At 31.9% G+C, this 23,759-nt stretch overlaps 1 protein-coding gene across 3 annotated transcripts in view; it reads right to left on the bottom strand.

Annotated features, from left to right (window-relative positions):
• Positions 1-13,574: 13,574 nt before the first annotated feature.
• Positions 13,575-23,759, bottom strand: part of LOC143237296 (carboxypeptidase D-like) — a 36,255-nt gene continuing 26,070 nt past the window's right edge. For all 3 annotated transcript variants that reach the window (XM_076476381.1, XM_076476380.1, XM_076476382.1), the window contains exons 6-9: positions 19,261-19,434; positions 15,698-15,850; positions 14,776-14,918; positions 13,575-14,201 (exon numbers count right to left, since the gene is read on the bottom strand). In XM_076476381.1, the coding sequence (XP_076332496.1) occupies positions 13,797-14,201; positions 14,776-14,918; positions 15,698-15,850; positions 19,261-19,434 (875 nt within the window). In that variant the 3' untranslated portion in view covers positions 13,575-13,796. The remainder of the gene's footprint in view (positions 14,202-14,775; positions 14,919-15,697; positions 15,851-19,260; positions 19,435-23,759) is intronic.

Below are 23,759 nucleotides of genomic sequence, written 5' to 3' on the forward strand. Positions count from 1 at the left end.
ATTTTACAGTAAAATGACTTTCTAACTTACTCTTTGGCATTCTTGTTCAGAACTATCTTGTGAATAGATTACTGCAACATTAAAAATACAGACTCACAAGGAGTTAACTAGGACGTGAAGTACAAAGACAGAAAGTAAAAGTAACAGAACTCGTTTGATGACTTAGTGAAAAAGATGAACACATATCAGCTAACATTCCCAAATAAACTTGAAAACCTTTATTCTTTGATTTCTATTTTTAACGAGTAACAGCTGAATCTCATCTAACTATAAATTATTCACTGTCCTTACACCATGTTCTTGTAAGAATTCCTGCTTTACTTAAGTAAACTCGAAAAAATACTATTCCGAAGAGGAACAATCGTGGTAAATGCACTGAAGATTCCATTTTTTTTAGTTAAACACTAAATTTCCGGTAAAAAAAACAGTATAAAAAAGCATAAAAAATTAATTATGGAGTAGGCCTTAGATATTGAAGATCATGATATCCCGAGTTCAACAACATTTCGTTGTCTGCAGCTAACTGTGAACAATGCCAATACCCAAATATCAATTTTGGATTATTGTAGCTCTCTTTTCATACATAAAATTAACAAGTCTAATCATCAACATTGTTTTAAACTATGATGCAATGCCATTAGTATAAAATATAACTACACATAAAAAAAATGTAATTTATTCTCAGAAAGCCTACGTTGAGCATCTCAACAATAAATTAAATCATTCCAAAGGTGTGAAGATGAACCTCACAAAATGTATAACCTCAAAACTCTAAACTTTGCAAAATTAGAAATACCTTGTTGTTCTTGTTTAAACCTAAGAACAAAATTACACAATGAATTACCATGGCTTTGCTCACCACGAGTATCGAAACTCGGTTTCTACTGTTATAAGTCCGCAGAATATTGCTGTTACACTGGGTGAAAGGGGTGCATTATTTTTTTAATATTGTAGTTGTCAAGGACGATTAATAACAACACGTCTCTGCAACATTCTTTAACAATAGATGTCCTGACATGTGATAAATAAAATAAGGAAAGCATGCGAAAAATAATGAGGAAGGAACTTGTACAAACAAATATATACTTCCTTGCTCTATCTGAAAACATATAAAAACTATGAATGCAGCACAGAGTCTCACCAAAGGTAAAAAATAGCAAAATAATAAGAAGCAATAGCAAGCATCGAACATTTAAAGATCCAGTGAAGAGCAAAACATCACTTACAACCTACGTTGTAAAAAAGTCTAAAATTATGTATCTCAGAACGGGTGGTATGGGTAATAACACTTTTATTGATAAGCAGGGAACAACGTTTCGGCGTTCCTAGGTCATCAAAAGTCGAAACGTTGTTCTTTCTTCATCACTAAAAGTGCCAATACCCATACCAGCCATTCTGAGATAAATTTTAATTCAAGTGGGTTTCTCGTCAACAAGAGTCTAAAACTAATAGGTAAAAATTCAGGAGCACACCAGACGAACAATATTCTGTAATATCTTATAATTTTATTTCGTTTGTGCGTAGCTAAGCACGTATCTACAGAATGGGCTATCTATGCTGTACCCACCACGGGTATCGATTTCCGGGTTTTAGCGTTATAAGTCTGCAAACTTGCTGCTGTGTCGCTGTGGGACACCAATCTATTTGCAATATCCCGTCATGTCAGATAATAAAATATTATAATAAGGTGAAATCATTTCCCACTTGACAGGATATTAACCACAAAGAAAGATAAAAGAATATATTACATCCAGTTCAAATGTAAGTATCTGCGCTTGTACCAAGAAAACACATAAATGAAGCCTACATTTTATCGCCACCTATAATCCTTCTCAGGACCTCTCTTAAGACGACAGCAAATCTGCAATTAAAACATACGATATAAACTAAATAATTAGTGTTACATACTTCTTTATATTAAGATAGAGTTGGAGGTAAGCATCTGAGATAACTATATGACTGAACTACCAAGAATTATATGTAATTCATTTTTAGTTCTGTGCTTTTACGTAGGTTTTCTTGTTAAAATATTTACAGTATGTTTCGTGTTAATCATTATTTACACTAGTTACGACATTTCTATTTTCTATATTAACAGCTGAAAGTATGTAATAATTCTTAGTCTCTGAACTGACATGTAAAATGTTGTGGTATTTATGATGCTAACTGTCTAAGATGCAATATTTCACTAACGTTAAGACAGATACTGTTATTCGATATAAATCTGGAATATTGATGATTAATGTCAGTATTATTGGCCAACAGACACTGCGATATACTAAGTAGCTAAAAGGACTTTGTGATTTTTTCTTTGTGAGCTCCTAAGTTGATTATTATGGTGAATGTTGGTGTTTGTAGAAAAACTACCAAAGAAGTTTTGATGTTGTTTAAAATGCTAGAACACGAGTTTGGTTATGACAGATAGATACCAGTTTTTCGAGTAGGCACTGTGGAATTATGTTTTAATGCAGTCTAGAAATGACATGAATTAACATATACCATGAGAGAATTTTAATTGCTCTGCTAGATTTAGTCTGACTTGCTTTAAAACAAATTTGACATAGAAGGTTCCTTGACCTAGGCCTAGAGATGATAATTCTGTATCTCAGGACGGCTGGTATGGGCATTAATACTTCTACTAATAAAACAGAGAACAAGGCTTCAGCCTTCTTAGGCCATCTGCAGGTCATCAAAGAAGCCCTACTTATAGAACAACTAAAATCAAAATTAAACTAATATAAAGGAACACCTTCATAGCTATACTAATTAATATCCTGATATCTAACTGCAACGCCCCCCTACGATCCCATACGCGTTTTCAATCTCGTTTCTAGGACATGTACCTGGCAACGGTCAGTTGCAAACTCTCTCTTTGTTAACCTGAAGATGACCTAAGAAGATTGAAACGTTGTTCTCTGCTTTATTAGTAAAAGTGTTATACCCATATCAGCCGTCCTGAAATACATTTTTCTTCAAGCGGGTTTCTCATCATCACAAGATAGTAATTCTGTTATGAACACGAAATTATTTAGAGCAGAATGCCAGCCTTGACACTGAAAGTAATATATTGTATAGCATTTACATTTATTAGACTATAAATACGCTAGTAATATATATATATATATATATACACACACAATAATTTATATAAACTTTGGTATAATGTTAATGTTTTTACTAGGTTTAAAGTCTCATTCACGAGAAAAAATTTACTTTTGGTTTTTCTACGTTTACGAAAGAAACGAAATTAGTCAACTAATATATATCTGGTAAATGTAATGAAATATACAAGTAGATACTTTATATATCTAACTAAATACAGTTAAAACAATTAACACATCTTGACAAGGTTGGCAGGTCAGAAAGTGGTCTTAAGGTTTTATTGATATGAACTGTGTACTAATACGGGTTGTATAGCTAAGTAATATAGCATAAACTAATTATGTAACGGCTAAACATAGAGGTTTGTCCGTTTTGAGACCATCGACAATTTTATGTTAAAGTTTACCAATTGTGTACTTTGAACAGTTTACTGTTTGAATGTTTTAGTAAAACGGATATTTTTTCCAGTTTTTTTGTGTATATATATATTTATATATATATGTGTGTGTGTATATATATACTTATTATTGTAAAACTTTACAATTTAGAATTTATTTAACATTTTACTTTTTAAACTACTTATGTTAGCTAAGTTCGAGTTTTATTCTATTCTGTTCCAGTTCTTTTTTTGTAGTTTAGTTATACTAAGTTCGAAAAATGTATTTTCGTTTGTGTATTAAGCCATTTACTAAAACTTCTCTCATTAAGATACTGTTTATTCTTTCCACATTGAGTTTGAACCTAGTTTATGGATCCAGCATGGCCAAGTGATTAAGGCGCTCGACTCGTAATCCGAGGGTCACTGGTTCGAATCCCGTCACACCAAACATGCCCGCCTCTTCAGCCGTGGGGGCATTATAATGTTATGGTGAATTCTACTATTCGTTGGTAAAAGAATAGCTCAAGAGTTGGCGGTGGGTGGTGATGACTAGCTGCCTTCCCTCTAGTCTTACACTGCTAAATTAGAGACGACTAGCGCAGATAGCCTTCGTGTAATTTTGCGTAAAATTGAAAACAAACCAATCTTATTAAAATACAGTTTATTCTTTCTAGATTGCGTTTGAACCTTGGTTACATGTTCGTCTTATGTGTTGTTTTGTTTTTTAGCTCCTGACCTTATTGTGTGAAAAGTTGTATCATTACAGGTAAGGAGTTGTGTTTTTAAACTTTTTTCTTGAGTTATTAAAATTAACACAACTGATATTGAATCTTCATATTTATCCGTGTATAACCACACACACAAACATGCATACTAATATAGTACACATTTTACAGATCTACAAGACTGATAAAATATATCAACCTCACAAAAGAGACAAACCATATAAAAATTCATGCTTTAACAAGACAAACAAAAGTAAAATTGTATATATATCGTTAATCATCAAGTTATATGATCGAGGATAGTATATCTATACTTAACAATAAGTTTATAGTGATATAAGTGGAATTCCATCAATATTTTACTGATAACTGATATTAAGAAGTTATTCGCATTACGTAGACAGAAACTGGAAGATATATCGTTAATCGTTGTGCTGGTATGGTGTCAATAAAAAGTTGCCTTGCTTACTAGTTTATATGATCTAAATTCATTACTGTTGTTATTACTATAAACTAAATGAAGTTCTAATAAAACACTTAAACAGTATAGTTTGAATATATTTTTGATGCCTTAATTCTGCAGCTTTCTAAAGCACTAATTTCTAACATTAACATGTGTGTTTGTGTGAGTTTTTCTTATAGCAAAGCCACATCGGGCTATCTGCTGAGCCCACCGAGGGGAATCGAACCCCTGATTTTAGCGTTATAAGTCTGTGGACTTAACGCTGTACTAGCGGTGGGCAACATTACCATCCAATGTTGCAATTTAGTAGCAAAAACATCTTGAAGGTATTTTACTATAAAATCGTGCTTTATCTATAACTAGCGTAAGTACCCGGGTTTGCTCAGGTTATTAGGTTGATAGTGTGAGTATCCTGAACCCATCTAAGCATAAAAGTATAACTTATGTACATTTGTTGCTAATTCACATGACATAAAAGCCATTAATGTAACACATTGTTAGCGAAGAGCACCGGGCTTTTCTATATATTAGAAGTTGCTATACAAGGAACCATTTCTTTTCTTTGTGGTTTATCACTAGCGTGCGCACGTATATGAGATGCACATTTTCAAGGCCTACTTAATCCGTGTGCAAAATTTCAGGTTTCTAGGTTCTTTCTTTGTGCTGTAACGTCATACATACATAGATAGACTCGCGCGTGTCTGTGAATCTGTATATGTGGCTGCCATAACTCCAAGAACCTAGAAACCTGAAATTGTGTACCCATATTAACTGGATCCTGAGGGTCTAGGTATTGTTACTTTTCCACGTTGTAGTGCGCACGTGCGTGCATATCTTTTTATGAAACAAGCTGTAAAAACAGCAACACACACACACACAGAGGAAGGAAGTTTGACCACAATAGTTCCAAGAAGAAAGAACCTAGAAACCTTAAAATTGTCACCTACACTATGTTAGTCCTGAGGGAGTACACCTGAGTAGTAGTTAATATTATGTAGTTTTGCACCCAAACTAAGTGAACTCTAAAGATGTGCAGCTGGGCATTTTTTAGCTTATACACGGTGTTGTACATCTTTTTAATGAGGCAAAGTAACAAAAACAATATATATAGGGAAAAAGTGGTTCCTTATATTACAAACAGAAATCACAGACATGCATGCATGTATACGCGTCTTTTAACTAAGGCAATCTAACGATAAATCTCAAAGAATTGAAGTGGTTCCTTATATTGCAACTAAAAATCACAGACAGACACACACTTGTGTGCGTGCGCGCATGCAATTTTTTTTTGTGAGGTAAGCTAGAAAAAAACACACACCACGAAAAATCATTTTTATATAACAACTTTTAATATATAGAAAAACGAGTGAGTTTTGGTAGAAATCCATTCCAATAATGGATTTTATATTATATTGATTAGCAAAAAAAAATATGTGTAGGTTAAACTTTTATTCTAGAATTGATTCATAATACACACACTGACATATAAATCTGAAGTATATGAACGTAATAACCCGAGAAAAGCTGAGTACTCTCTCGAGTTCGTAATATTAGGAACCATTTCTTTTCTATGTGTTTTTTCGCTAACTTGCCTCATTAAAAAAGATGCAAATGCACGTGGATAAAATAAATAATCATACTCAGCTGCACACCCTAGGGGTCCACTTAGCATCTGTGCAAAATTTTAGGTCTCTAGGTTCTTTCCTCTTGAAGCTATGGCGCTTATATTTGTTTTCTATCTTTTGCTTTTTTTGTGTAAACAGGTGCGCATTCTTAAATACACGTAAATAAATAATAATACCCAAGTACAAACCCTGAGAGTCCACTTAGTATGGCTGTTAAACTTAAGGCTTCTAGTTTTTTACTCTTGGAGCTATAATGGTAACACCTACACAGACACACACACACGCACTCACGTGTCTGTCTGTCTGTTCTTTGTATTTGAAATAAAAGGAACCACTTCTTTATAATGTGGTTTCTCGCTGCTTTATATGCCAAGATCCTACATATATCTCAACAGTGTGTCCCTAAAGCTACTATTTTTCTTTTACCTGATGTGTTAATAATACAGATTGTTAACAAGTTATTTATTAGTATTGTTTCTACATCTGTGGTATACATTTTAATTAACAATGTATTGTATTATTCCATACATATTAAGAGTACAACAAACTCATTCGTTGGATACCCTAGTAACAAATGTGTGTGGATATAATTAGTTTTACTATTTTTTATTCAATCTTCATTGATCTCATTAGACACATATAACATTAAGTTTAAAAGAATAAATATAGTTTATGTGCTGAATATTCAGGTATAGCTTTATTTTTTAATACTTGACAAACATTCATTTGTTTCATGGTTTCCAGAAACGTGTATCAATATATTGTGCTCGAAACAGCACCATTGGGAATTAGATTATGTAGCTGTAATTGAATGTAACCACCAGGATCTCATATTGGGTTCCAAAAACAAGGCTTAACTCTACATCAAATCTCTAAGAAAATGTATATCAAGGTTACATTTTTCCCTGTTTCACCAACAGCATGTATTTTTTCTTATCAACTCATTTGGAGCTTGCTGCAATTTATTATTATTTTTACTTTATTTAAATCACTATAAGGAAATGTAATTGTTTGGCGGATATAGTTGACTGATTTATTGTTAAGGTATCGAAACCTAATTTTTGTCGTTATAAGCCATCGGAGTTATTTTTGAGCAACAAGGGGGATATTTGGTTGATAGGTATTATATTCCGATAAGTTCATCAGGTAGAAATATTTTTATCGAACATGTATTGTAAAATACAAAAATGCACAAAATATATGAAGTTAGCTTCTATTTATTGTAATTATTACAAAAATAACATAAAATAGCTTCTGTAGCGATATTTCTGACTCAAACACCGCACAACCATACTTTACTGGCTCGTATATTTTAAAATCATAGTTTAAACAAGTTTTATTATAAACATTATACTTCTCTAATTAATTAAAGATCACGATATTTTGTGACTTGATGACCCCGTTGGGTAAGTAATCTGTGCTAACCATTAGGTTCAGAATCTGTATGAGCAGACAGCACGTTTTTCTAGATACGAATCCCAAATGTGCTAAATATGAAAGTATATTAAAACTAATTATTAATTAACGGCTATTAGAATATAAAACCAGCAATTAATTAGTAAGTAAAACTTGTTAACTTAGGATACTAACCATGGAAACAGATATTACCTTTTGTAAGGAAGCCTTAATGAATTAGAATAAAGTGCAATTATTAGCCAAGAGATTGGTAAATTTTTGGTTGTCGACGCAGATGTCGCTGTTATTTTGTGAAATATTATTTTATCGCATTGCACGAATTAAGAGTAATTGTGTGCTATTATTCAGTATGCTGTCAGCAATTCAAACAGATGTTTCAGTCAACGGTAATATCTATGTGAAATAACGAAAACTGATAAATAAAACTTTGTTTATGGCAAAATCCTTAATTTTGTGTTTTTGAACACATGGAATGCAACCAGCAGGCAGAACTCACTGCCAACTCTTCACTATCCTCTCCCAACACATAGTTGTAGTGGCCATTGTATCATAATGTCCCTATACCTGAAAGGGCGAAAATGCTCGGCGCCAGGTTTCAATTATGCAAGACTTTAAAAAGAAGTAGATATATTAAAAAATACAACCAACACTGTACGTCACACGTTTATACTTGGTTTGGCCAGCTTGGTTTATCTGTTCATAAATCTATAAATTTAGCTAACAATGTTAAATAACCCTTATAATAATAATAAAACATTAAATTAAAATTAGCTGTAATAAAAAATAATAAGTAATACTTTTAATGAAAGCAACCTTACAAAAACAAAAGATATAACTAATTTTTTATTGCTGACAAAGATAATTACTCGAGTGTTGATAAGCTACACTGAAGAAGCTGTGCTTTGTATATAAATGAAACAGTGTCATCGCTCCAAGAGTACGTACAAAATTCTTGTCTCAGTTGGTCGTTCCATAATGAAATGATTGAGGGAGGTTACAGTTTCGAAGCATTACTTACTCTGCTAATTGACAAACTAATATTCTTAAGTTCTATTATACAGCTATCTTTACCGAGAAAGTGAAACTAAAACAAAGTGAATAGCAACTAAAGAGGAACTTCTTTGAACAATACATCAATTTTTTAAATTATACAATAGTCTAGAACTGTGCATACGCTAAATTGTTTTGAAAAATCCATTGAACTTTTAAAATAATTCACTAAACTAAATGAAAGTTGGTAAATATTATGTATTCGCCCACATACTATATAAATGCACATTAAGACTCGCTTTATCTCAACAAAATGGTACCACGAAATGTCTATGTTAAGGGGGGGATGATTATGCAATAGCTTCTTTAAATGAAAATGAAAATTCAATTCTAGGTCAAACCATAAAAGGCCCTTCCATAATTGGTTAGTCAAAATCAGTCTCATAGTAACTTGATAATAATTAAGCAAATAAAATCTGTTCATCTAAGAAACAGTAAGTACCATTGATTCGATTAATATACCAAATATCTAGTGGCAACAAACAAGTTATCATGTTTGTTTAATAGCTGTATATAACATGATGTGTAAATCAGTGTGTAGTAGAGATATAGGATTATCTTCCATCCTGAAAATGTTTGGTTTATTGGAGTACTGTGTCGAATTCGCAGTACCTTGACCATCGCGTTTTGATTTTTGGGTTGTTTTTGTCCTTGTTTTGATGATAATCTCGTGAAGTGTGAGGCGAAGAAAGACTGCCGAATTCTCAAACACCCCTGGGAATTTGTGTCTCAGAATTGTTCTTATACATTCACCTTTCAAAATTTCCATTAAATACCCTAGATTCGATCCGGAATTTATCTTGCTACATAAAACAGGGTGGATTTCTTTTATTATAAAGTTCACATTTGTGTCACTATCACCGATAGAAATAAGTACGGTTAAGATGATCGAATCGCAATATGAAGGTCGTGGGCTCGAATCCCTGCTACAAAATATGCTCGTCATATATGGAAGCTGACTAGAATAGCCATCCGGATGTAACACTTAGTTTACAGCTATTATCAGCCCACCCCTAATTCGCTAGAACTAAGATCAAAATGAAAGTAAAAGATATGCAAATGTAAATAACCTTTTGCCCCTGTGATTATTCTTTTACGTTTTATTTGTTGGTTTGGAAAATTCTTTGGCCCTCCATGTCTTTCATATATATACTTTTATTACCTTGTTTATTCCTTAGTAATTACTTTATTATAGTATTAAATTTATTTCAATGGTTGATACCACCAACATCAACCGAATTATAACATCTTGTTTGGTTTCTTCTGCTGAAACATCTCATTTCATGAATTGGTAACTGATAAACTAATGGTTCTTTTCATTAAAGACATAAAGATAGGATCATGAGCTGTCTTCTTTATTTAAAAAAAAATATGTAAAGTATATCCAACTCAAAATACTTTATACACTTCTTCTACAAGATAAACCAGTTTGGTATTGAACATTTCATATATGTGAAACCTAAACAAGGTCATATTTTAACCACTTTTCCAAAGGTTGTCATTATCTTTGATCCCAAGTTGTGATGACATTTTACACAAAATATATAAAACAAGCGAAGAGGAAACAGTTTACTTTGTAAGAATAAAGGAACAATTCCCTTATATCTACAAAGTCCCTCTGTTAAACTTGAATTAGTTGTAGTTACCTTGACTGCTACGAATGCATTAGTGACACGAACTACATATATCACAATATAATATATATGATATATCACAAGGTCATGTATCCTGAGGCAAGTTATAGCTACAGTTATAGTCCACTTTCTTGCCCGGTCTTTGTGCCTTCCCCATAATAATATCTAAAACAAACAACAAGAAAAGAAGGAACAAAATTTTGTTCATTTGCCAATAAATTACATTTTGCTTTCATAAATTTTCAGATCCAATAAAGACTGTTAAACCCTAAACGAACGAGAAGTACAATAAAACAATGAACAAATAGCACAAGAAAAAGTCTGTCTATATGTGAATTCTATTTGTAATATAAGAAACCACTCCTTTTCTATATGGTTTTTTGCTGGTCTGCGCCATTAGAAAGTTGCGTGCGCGCACGCACGTGGATAAGTAATAATATCCAGGTATTCACCTTAATGGTTCACTTACTATGTGTGCAAGTTCTCAGGTTTTTAGGTTCTTTGTTCTTGGAACTATGGCTGTCACACACGCATAGACTAACAAGTACCACCCTTTTGTTATTGTAAATGTACTTACTATTCACGACTCTAACACATCTTTGTATTTCAATACGTTTGCAAACTGGTGCGATCTCTGGAACCTATGAGATAACCACTTAAAAACATTGATAGCTGGTTTCAGTTTGATTGCCAATTTACTCACCACAACACTCATGCAGCTATAATAAAGAATCATCTAAGTCAAACTTACGTTATCAGTGTTTTCAATTAGACACAAAGTAATGCTAAACATGATCTTATCACATACTTTGAGTAAGAATTATCCTTGGAAACACAAGTTGACCCTCGATATTATATAAGAAGTGTGTGTTGAAGAAACACAGCTATTTCAGTGAGTTAGTTATCTCACGTCACCAACTCTAAGATATTGTCAAGTCTACCATTTAAACGTCACTCACAATATGAAAAGTTACCTTTACTTTACCGTTAGTTCATATATTAGGAGCTGCTGCTACAAAACTAGAGGTTGATTAGCGTATAGTGTAAAGACGTGCTTGGTGTATAGTGGAAACAAACAAGTTTCTCCCATGCACATTTCTGTAACATGTTCTCTGATTATTTGTATTTACTAGTTCAGTGTATTTTATTGGAACTGAAGGACACATCGAAATATTTTGTTCCAATTTACATACTTTACTGCGAAATGTAACTGTTAATTATTCATGAATAAGCATTTTTCTAAGTTGCATTTATTCAGGTTATTAAAGTACATTACTATTTATTTCTGTATTCTTGTAACTGAACAGTTCACTGAGTATTTGATTTCTGTTTTCCTTTCACATTTGATGTTTATAAAAATGCTGACATAAAAATAACACGTGTAAGCTATACGATGTTTTATATATTGGGCTTGATTCCAAGTAAATCTGGAAAGTTCTCTGAAACATACATTTACTGTTATTTATTTAGTTCAGTTGCATTTACTAACAAAACACCTCAATGTTATCCAGTGCGTTACGAAGTAAACAAATCTTTTTACTACGATGACAATATGATCAAGTCATACCCGCCATCTGGTAACAATTTGTAAAGTTACATTCACAATGTTAACAGTTCGTAATATGACAGGTATTACAACTTCGATAATTTATAATAAATTTATGAGGATTATTGCTAGTTATCTATAAAAAGTGTACATAAACATCGTTGCATTCCAAAAAAAGATGTTTTGCAAAATAAAACACAAAAGTCGGGTAATTTATCAATTAAGTAAAATTCATGAACGAATTCACAAAAAATCTGTGTGCCAAATATCGTTACTTTATATTAAGTCGTTTGTATATGACAGTGGAAGTAAAAGCATGATTTTTTCCAACTTCAGGAGGTCCCCAGAACACTTGAACTGAAGAAACGTCCATAAAAAATAATATTATACTTTAAAGTGTTTAATGCTATATCATAAAATATGGTACATTACATATGATACTTAATACCATTCACAAAACAGTTATAGTTAGACTCGACTTTCATATAATGATCCTGAGTGATGCCACTGAATAGGTTTGCCCATTCACCTTTGAGTGCATTATAAACCTTACTGTTAGTCCTGTCATTTAGTTTAAAGAATTGGATAAAGCATTTGCAGAAGCCAGAGCTAGTGATTGATTCCTTCTCCAGAGCAGTAGTTGACAATTAAAGATGTTACATCTGAACTCCAGGGTTCTCTGATATTGTCATTTACTGTACATGTTCATAAGATACCGTTCAAGTTAAAGACTTAAGTTCCTATTGATAGTAAAAGTATTTCAAACATTTCTCCAGTTATTTTCGCCTAAACTTCAATTAACTGCAATTATTTATAACAATAAGAAAATTTTGATTCAATGCATTCAAGTATAAATCGAGCTCTTACGCTGTTCGTTATCATGAGTAGATTCGATCATTCTTTAAACAATTAATCTAGATTCATTAAAATAAAATGGCGGGAATTGTCAAAGTAGCTTATCAACTTTAACGTAGTGGTTTAGACATAATAGATGCTACAAGTATTTTGTTAGTTGTGTATAACAAGTTATTACACGTTGAAATTATAAGTCGCAACTTTTTAAAACTCAAAATTTTAAAGGAGTCAACTAAAAATATTTGACTTTGGAAGTTTCTGCATATTAAAGTTAGAAATCTAGCTGATAAATATTTTAAAAAGTGGAGTCATAATAAGTTTCTGTTTCGTTTTTGTTTTCTAAGTTGTCCCATTCATTATGTTTAAAAAATGTACTATTTGAGAAACTGAAAGAACTTTTGAAATGTGAAAAAAAAAAATGTTGATGAATGTATCTGGTTTTTCAAATACACAAGTTCCACAGAATACGAGGCCCGGGCATGGCTGGATGGTTAAAGCACTCGTTTCGTAAGCCGAGGGTGGCGGGTTCAAATCCGTGTCATACCAAATATGATCACCTTTTAAGCCGTGGGGGCGTTATAATGTTACGGTCGAACCCCCTATTCGTTGGTAAAAGAGTTGGTGGTGGGTGGTGATGATTAGCTACTTTCCTTCTGATCTTACCCTACCAAATTAGGTGCGGCTAGCACAGATATCCTTCATGTAGCTTTGCGCAAAATTCAAACAAAACAACAGAATACGTGACCACGTTATGAAATGCCAGGATAAAATCAACAGTCTTGTGTTACACAGCTTGCTTTATTTCAGTAAACTTCAAAAAAATAAAACAATACTTCTGGTGGATGAAAAACGAAACCTTAATTCGACAAAAGTTTGTAAACCCAAATTCTGCAACACTTTCTATGCATTTATGATACATTGTAATGGGTAACACAGAACTCATCATTTTGTAGTTTTTAAATCAAAAACGATGTATTTTAATTACCGATCTTCAATGTGCTTCATTGAGAAAATAAAACTGAGCCCATACATCCAAGTAATACTAGTAAGAGGTATGAACTGTCACGAGTCGTGTAGCTCTTTCCCGAGGCATCACCAAGAGCTCCAACTTGTGCATTAGTAGAAGCGTTTTTTGTAGATAGCTCATTTCTTATTTTTGTCACACCTTCAAACAGAAATGGATAATTTGTACTATCTGAAACCACGGAAACAGTTACATTGTGTGAACTGTATCTCGTAGAATAAAAGGTTCCTACAGAATCTTTTATTTCCAAATCAGAAGGCTTTGTCGTTGTTTTTAGTGCTTCCATCTCTTCTTTAGAGTACATTGTCAAGTTCAGGTATGTCATTTGATTATTCATAACAGAAAAATGAGCCTCTGTTACTGCAAAACCTTTCATATAAGCCTGAAAGACATGAATTGGACAAATTTTCAGTTTTTAAAAACATTAATCATTTACGATATTTCAATTTAATCGTAGTGCTATAACGTTTATTGAGAAGAAACATCAAGAAACAAAATATCAAGTGTATATTGCAATTGAATATATAAACAGTAATAGTTGTAATTACGTGTCTGTGGTATTTTTTTAGTATTAGCAAGTTACAATATCTCACCAGGTAATAATTTTTACATTAAATATTTCAAGATTTTCTTTTATAATAAATTACTATTATTGTTTTAATTTTTATGTCAGGACATAGTGACGATTTATAATATTGTGTCTTACGGATGTATAAATTATCTTTAAAATGTTATTTTAATTGAAAATAATATATTATTATTTTTAAATTGTTAATATTGAAAAAAATTTAAATTATTATTGATATATAATGTTATTGAATATTAAATAATACCATAGATAAATTATTATTATCTCTAATTATATAATAATGAATCATTTATTTTAATTATTATTATTGCTAAATATACGATATAAAATAACCATTCTTAGAAGTCTGTGTTTTTGTTTTTCTTACCTGGATGGTATAATTTCCAGGGAGAAGAATCCTCCAGTATTCGCCATTTTTTGTTGAACAGAAACTCATGTTTCGTCTTTCGATTTTCAATCTCGTTTTCGATAGAAAGTTTCCATTTGAGTCTACCACTAAACCTTTAACACCTAAATAAAACGGAACATGAATTTTCTAATATTGAAAAAAATTAATGATTACATGTTATATTTATTCTTATGGATGTCAAAATCATATTCAACACTTGAATTATTACCTTTTTTATATATTATCTACAACACAGCTAAGTGGTTTTCTTCAATTTTAAAAATAACGTCTGTTTCAAAGTAGTAGCACGGTATCGCATAAACTTAGTTATTGTAACAGAAAGAGGAAGTATGATATAAAAATCTATAAATATAAATCAATAACCTAGTTTTAGAAAATTAAAAATCGTACAGGTAGTTTTGTGAATAAGACTGTGGCATGAAGATAAGGGTACGCCATAATGTTGCATAGACTAATGTTAGGCCAAAACATTTCCGTTCTTAAGTATTATAACAAAATGTATAGACGAGAAAAAGAAATGAAATATGTTGTTGTTGTTTTTTAGGCACATTTTGAGAAAATCAAATATATTTCTAAAATAAATATATTATCCATTTTTTAAGACTGGTATTTATTTTATCACAAAAGAAACTATTAATACACACATAACTTGATACTGAACGAGGAGTTTATTTTAATTAACCATTGCAATCATTTACTGTTTAAGTTACAGCTAAAAAATGAATAAACTTTCAGATACACTGTACAAAATGCAAATGTTTAAATACAAAAAACTATTTTTTTCAAAAGTGTCAACAAAGACTATATTAATCACAACATTTTTCTATAAAAGTCCTCTATATCTACTTTATTTGTCTATATCTCTATGATAATATGCAACCTTCATGAGCAGCTCCCAAATATTTCAGCAGGGATTCGCGATTTGCTTCCCAAAATTGAGGTAATTCTGAATGATGGGGGTATTTGCAGCACGAAAGTTCGACAGTGATCTCCATACAACCTGCTTGCACATAGTTGTAGTCCTGCATTCCTCCTAGAAATAAGGCATAAGTATTAGTTCTCATCTTCCCAGGATGTGCAAAAATACGAATACATAATTATCTGCATTATATCATATTACGAAACTCAATAAACACTAAATAACCTTCAAAAGGAGAGACTGTCTTCATTCACTGCTGCTTCCATCTAAGGTTTATTAAACAAATATTATTTTAATAGTAAGTATGAACACTACAGTAGTATTACTTAATGTATCATTTATGAGAAAACTGGTCGCTAGGATAACGATAAAGGAATGTAAGTGATGTTAGCTCTGGGATTTTGTGTCTTCCACATGGATGGGAAACAGAAATGTATCAAATGGATTAGCAACAAATTATCGCTCGGCAAAGAAGCTGACCTTAGTTAACAATTGTCACAGAGCGGACAGTTATCTTACTTTCTTCATCCTGTTAGACTTTCATTGTCTACAAGTATTAGAATGAAAAGTTTTTTACATATTTTTATACATATATATGTAGTGTGACTTAATTCCTACTTAGCAAATATCCTTGGTTTGGCTAACTGACTCTATCCTATGTATATGCAAAGACTAGGTTCTTCATGCATAATAGTTGTGAGACTCGGTCTGGTAGTGACATTTCTCTTGCTTGTTAGCAAGTTTATTAACATATTTATGTGTTTGTTATTCCAGAGTAAGAGATGATGCCAAGTTAAGAAGAAATTCTGTTCTGAAGTCTTAAGAAGTAAGAAACCTAATTTGGTAACATGCGATGGAATCTGCCTTAGAACCTTCTATCAAAGTTTTTGTCACGCACGTAAGCAGGGGGTTTCGAGAGGCTCAACTGAACCCCTATTTTGTGACGTAAATAAAAGCATTTTTAAATAACTATAGTAGAGCCGCTTATGGAATCTAACGTTTATTTATATAGTATACATTCTTCTGATAAAGTATTAGCGTTTTTAAACTTGAAATAGTCGCATAACTCCAGACCCACATAGCATTAGTATGTTGTGCATTCTGACTGTGCTTCGCAAAATTGGTGTTGGTTTTTGATCCCGCAAATTAGAATCTCTCTTTCAAACATTCTGGATATGCTTGTAAGAAATAACAAATTTGTCAGCAAAAATAGTCCTCTCCAAAAGTGTCTGTTATATCCAGTAAGAATAAAAAATGAGAATTGCAGTGAGAGGTGAGCTCGGAACCGTGAAATAAATGTCGACTTAAACAAATTATTTCAGTAACGACGAACAGAAAATAATAAGATAGTTTAATAAGAAGTCTAAAATATTCAATAAAATTATGTATTAAACTCAAAGTAATATTTTACTGAAACTCAAATGGCAAAATTAATTATTTCTATTGAGCCACCTGGAGCATCCCGAGTCACTAATCATAGTTGTAGTAAACGTTAGTAAAATTACAGTTTAAATGTATATGTGTTTTGTTTTGTACATGCATTAATTTAAAATGCAAAATGTGTTCTATGCTGCTGAAGTTAGGTGTGCTGTGTCAATGACCTTTGATTTATATTCATTGATTTGGTGCCTTGTTCTGTAAAACAAATATAACAAGATGAATACAAACTTGGGAATTTAAAATCCTGTAAATAGGAATCGTAAAAAGTAAGGAAACAAAATTAGAGAATATTTTGTACATTATTTACTCAAACTGCAAACCCATGTTTTGCTGTTACCTAGAATTACATTTGGTGGAATCAAAATAGGGTTTCATGGTTTAAGTGAATAATGTTTACCTTATTTCCACTCTTGTTTCCTTACTTTTTTACGATCCCTATTTACAGCTTGTTAATTATTGTTAATTATTTACAGCTTGTTAATTATTGTTAATTATTTACAGCTTGTTAATTTTTACAGCTTGTTAATTTCTTTTTATTTATCTTGTTTGCTGTCTTTTTTTATGCTGAACTATGGGTAAACCATTAGTTGATGTTGTAACTAACTTTATACATTGTAGTGGTAACAAATATAGCTAGTAGTCAGCTGATATGGTTCCTGATGATTTACTGTAATTATTAACTATTTGATTGCATTAGTTCCAGATACAAAATGTTAAGTTGTAGTTTCAGATGGTCAGGGAAACTTCTTTGAGAACATAGTGATAATACATAGTTTCCGTGTAATTTAACTCTCTATATATAACGTATAGCAATAGATAAATATATATATATATAGACTAAGATTCAACCCCACTAAGGATGTGTAAAATTTTACTAGTAGAAAAGCAGCCTTTATAAATTAAGCATATACGTCTAGAACATTGCTTTAAATAAACTATTTGAAAATAGTTATTCTTCCTTACGAACCACATAGACGTAGAAGTTTCTACTGTAATATCTGAAAAAAAAACCCTTAAAAATTGTAAGTACTGCTGTTCAAAGGTAAAACATCATTTTTATATTTCTATAACTCTAAAAACCACATAAATAATCAGCTTCTATATTTATATCATTAAGAACATATAGTAGTGATATCGGTAAAACGATTTGTTTGTTTTTAAATTTCACACAAGGGCTATTTGCGCTAGCTATCCCTAATTTAGCAGTGTAAGACAAGGAGGGAAGGCAGCTAGTTATCACCACCCACCGCCAGCTCTTAGACTACTCTTTTACCAACGAATAATGGGATTGACCGTTACATTTTAACGCTCCCACAGCCAAAATGGCGAGCATGTTTGGTGCGACGAGGATTCGAACCCGCGCCCCTCAGATTACAAGTGGAGTGGATTACAAGTAGAATAAAAAAATAATTTTATAAAACAGGGACAAACAGGGATCGATGTATATGTGACCTAGCTAGCTATAGTAATATAGAAAATTTAAATGGTACAAGAAAGTCAAAATTTAAAAACGAAAATTATCCATACCTAGGAAAATCATTAATTTTGTTAATCTGAAAAAAAGATAATTTAGATTTGTAGATTTGAGTTTCTTGTTTCAATATTATTTCTGGCATTAACATTTTATATATTACTATAATTAGGATATGTATATACTGATCCCTTTTTGTTTTTTACAAAAAATAACTTTTTTATTACACTTGTTTATAAACAGGTATTCAAGTAGTCATGGCAAAGCTCACGTGGTGTCTTGTTATCTTCCAAACTTAGAAAAAATGTGTGAATGTAACTGATCATAGTAAACTGTTACTTCACTCATATGACCAATACTTTTGGATGAAAATCTTAACATTTATTTTTTAATTTCCGTATATCTTGTTTCACTGTTTCTAATTTACCCTTTTTTTAAAACACAAAATTATTAACTGCACTCATCATCTCTGAGGTGTGAATTTTGAGACGTAAATTACACTTTTATGGTTTTGAGTTACCTGGGTGAACCAAATGGTGCGTTAATGCATCTTAAAAATAGGAACTAGCTTTCAAAACATAATAAGCTTTAACTATGAAAAGTTTAACTGTACCTTTCACAGCGTACCATTCGGCACCATTGGTAATTCCATTTTCGAAGTCTGGAACACCCATCCGACATTGCTTTCCCTGGTGAATGATAGGGTGATTAGAGGAATACAGTAAAGCAAGATGGCGAAATACGTCGTCGTCTGGAGTAGAAGACTTAATATGCCTTAGAAGTTGATCTGAAAATCAAAACTTGAAGTTTTGTGACAGTATTTATAACATCCACACCAGTTGGATGTTTTCATGTATATCATTCGAAAGCACTAGATGTATGCATATTACATGCTGCATAAATTATAATGGACGATAAACTGTTAACATAATAAATTTGGTGGTTCTATGATGACAAAAGGGTTTATCCTACTTGTAGAATAGTTTATATTATGCTGCCTTTACTATTTCAAATAATAATATTCTCTTAGCTAGTTCATGTATATTTTTTTTACACTTTCGAGTAGCTTAAGTTTAATTATATAAATTAAAAGATTAATTTATTATTGTCCCCATTCTTCAATATGTTGATTTTCCATGGATAAAGTCAGTTTGTAGGCTACCTTAACACTAAAATGTAACTAGTAATGAATGAACGAAAAATAAAGTATTCCAAATTAAAAATAAAATTATAATTCTTCACACTGCACTCAGTAAAATACTTCTCGACCTAAAACTGCTGATATTATTTGTCAGTATGTAATATAAATACATCGACTACAGTTTGAGGAGATAGTTCTTTCTTGTCCATAGTCTATTTTTGTCAGAAGATAAACACAAACATTAGCAATATGTAATGTCATATAAGATTCTAATAATTCAACACAAACGGTTTATAATTATGTTTATCTTTTACTTCTACTCGAGATCTGTGGATCCAACACCCTAAGTTTTTTTTTTGAGAGGGAAACATGAGTATCCAGAGAAAACCTACGTTCACTACCCGGATGTTCTCAGAAGTGCTGGAAGTGCTGGAGAATTTCACAAAGAAAACTGCCTCTTACAATTAAGTTATGATGCATGTATTAATGATAAAATGATTAAAGTTTAGGATTAGTAGGATCACTGTCAACTTATGTAAACAAGATAGCATAATAAGACCAGTAGTTTCCAATATAGCCACATTTATCTTAATTGTGCAAGCAGGATATGACGAAAGTTAGGCAGAAAATTTGTAGCTATACATTTTATTTACAAAATACTTAGCTTTATAATATAGTATACAGTAGCGAAGGCTCACCAGTGTTTAGGATCGTCACATTAGAAAAAGATCATGGAAGTGTCATGCCTCAAACGCCATCAAAAATGAATAGAAGAGTCAAAGCCGCATTAGCTATGGCGCAGTTGTTCCAGGAATCCAAGTGGTGCCCTTCAGTGGCACAATGGTATGTCTGCGGACTTACACACTAAAAACCGGGTTTCGATACTCGTGGTGGGCAGAGCACAGATAGCCATTGTGTAGCTTTGTGCTTAATTCTAAAACAAAATCCAAGTGGTGAGGCGACCTCACTGATGACCCGTGCCATCAGATCAGTTTTTTTATAAATTTTCATTTTTTATCTATTATTTGTTTTATTCTTACTCAGTACAAACTAGATCAATTTGACTGACCTCGTAACCACCATAAAAATACAAAATATATTAAAGATTCCATTTTTCTTTCTCGAATGACTTCAAATTGTAGCAGGAAGCATTTCTTTACACTAAATAGTTTAAAACTTCTTAACTTTATACATCTGTTTATAATTAAATTATAAGAACGTACTTGTGCCTACTTCGATGTTAAATGAACTCTTAAATGTCATTAATTTCTCACGATGGAAAACGCGTTGCTTAGCCAAATAAATTATCAAGATGTAATTAGAGATTCTACTTCCGCCAAAGAAGAAAAAATTATTTTAGGGCAATGTTTTAGCTTGTTTTCGTAATGTTCTAGAAATAAATAATAATTATTATAATATTTTTAACATATCAGTTAACATAATATGTATTAATCATAATTAACTTCAAATATTTTGTACCCCCATTCAAATGGCCTTGATAAAATAACTTCGTTAAGGTATCAAACTACCTTAATGAGGACTTGGGAAGAGTATGTTAATATGATCAATTTGCAAGTGTTAATTAACACGTTTCTGGCCTTATAGAGTGTGCAGAACGTCACTTTAAGGGAAAATCTGGCCATCTGCAACATAATCATGAGAGGAAATATATAACAACTATAAGAAATATTTAAAATGTTTACTTGTGTACATACGCTATCATGTTGTGACTCGTTGTTTTATATTTGCATTGAATATACAACTTGAAAATTTTGTATGGCTGTCTATAGATATAGGTTTAGAACTCGGAAAAAAGAAAGTTATAAAGCGTGCATGTATATAAAAGTTGTAATATGTAGGATAGTCAAAACACATTAAGCTACCTATCCTGTTACTGTATTTTTTTTAAAATTCCTATTCCCCATTTTTAAATTAACAATTCTTAGTAACCTTCTATTAACGAGTTCCAACAGGTCTGTTTTTAAGATATACCTAATATTTTCACAGTTTTAGTTCCCGTTTTATTATTTAATTTATTTTGTTGGGAATAATCTACAGGGTGTTCAGAAAGTCACTGTGCAGTTTTGAAAGCAGCAATAACAGCATTCATTCAATCTATTTCGAGCCAGCAACTGATAGCGGTGTTTAGAAACAAAATAAGAAGGATCCAGGCCTGTATTGATGCCAACGGGGGTCACTTTCAACATTGTTTATAATTGTCATTCATACTTCCCTCCTGTATTCTATATTGAAATATATCTGTTAATAAATATATAAGTGAAGAGTGACTTTCCGAACACCCTGTATAAAATATAGTAGAAACATATTAGAGTGGTCTCCTTTCATTTCTGGCCCGGCATGGTCAGGTGGTTAGGGCACTCTATTCGTAATCTGAGGATCATGGGTTCGAATCCCCGTCACACCAAACATGCACCCCTTTCATCCGTGGGGACGTTATAATGTACGGTCAATCCCACTATTTCTTGGTAAAAGAGTAGGCCAAGAGTTGGCGGCGGGTGGTGATGACTAGCTGCCTTCCCTCTAGCCTTACACTGCTAAATTAGGACGGCTAGCGCAAATAGCCCTCGTGTAGCTTTATGCGAAATTCAGACCAAACCTTTCATTTCTACTTTAGAAATTAGAAGTGTTTTCACGATTATTTGCCTTCCCACAACTACCTGCATAGAGTGAAAGGCAGTAAGGGTTGAGACGTTGTGGGTTTAAGCACTCAACTCCGTACTCTTAACTGATTTTCAACATTATTCAGTAGTTCCCCAATCCAGTGTTTACAAATTTTCCAAATAACTAACAGGATCTAAATATTGTATCAATATACATTTTACAAACATATGCGTAACATGTAGTACGTTTATAACTGTACATCGTAGTGTTCATACATACGGTACCACTGTTAAAGATAAAATTGTAGCAGTAACGTCACGAGCAGTTGTCATCTAATATGCATTAAACAAATACAAATGTTGTCATTGTTTCTCGAGAAACCATCATACACCGACAACATATTTTGTTGAACCGAAGTGTTTCAAATGGAACATTGTTACTCTTTTACAGATTTGTGTCCATGATGGACATAGAAACTAAAGAACAATATTATTTTAAAATATCGTTGTCATAAAAATGGGGCTAGATATCTTCAAGAGATTACAGAAACAAGATGGGTAGCTGAAAGTGAAACTACAATCACCTAAAAAAGGTAACAAACAAGGTTTGAGAAATTATATTGTCATTATTTTTTCATGCCAAAAATCTCTATTTTGACCCCATATCTAAAAATCTGCAATATTCAGGGCAAAACTGGTTGGTAATGAATCAGAAGTATTCCTATCAAAAGAGGAGTAAGACAGGGATGTATAATTGTGCACAAAGTTTTTAATTTGTATACAGAAGATATTCTCAAAAACATTAATATGAACATCTTTATTTAACAGTCGAAGCTCCAGTTTAGTTTAAAATTATTCAATCGACGTATTATACTTGTAGTTGTTAGAAAAAGACTTTTTACGTGGTGGGACATGTTGCTGTAATTACTTTTTATTGTAGGAATCCACCAAGTAAGTTGGCGATAAATACTAAGATATCAAGCTTTTTATACGTAAAAAATAGCTGTAAATTATTACAATAAAATAATACATGAATATTATTCAATATGAAATAGAAATAATTAAAACTGTAGGATAATAAAAATGTTTATCTTTACAATATTGTTTTTATGTTAATTTTTCTTTTATTTTGCGTATTGGCTCACTTAAAGAACGTAAATAATACTGAAAAGTTATGACAAAAATAACTTATTGAATATAAGCTGGTAGAATAGTTGTTATTAAAACAACAAAAATACAGGTTTAAATAATATGAAAGCACTTGTCTTAAACAGATGCACTGGACGGTTCTCAGAAAATGACGCTTAAATCATGCAAAAAGGTTTTCATTTACCACGATTTGCACATTTT

Source organism: Tachypleus tridentatus, chromosome 13 (assembly GCF_004210375.1).
Source record: "Tachypleus tridentatus isolate NWPU-2018 chromosome 13, ASM421037v1, whole genome shotgun sequence".
Taxonomy (NCBI): Eukaryota; Metazoa; Arthropoda; class Merostomata; order Xiphosura; family Limulidae; genus Tachypleus; species Tachypleus tridentatus.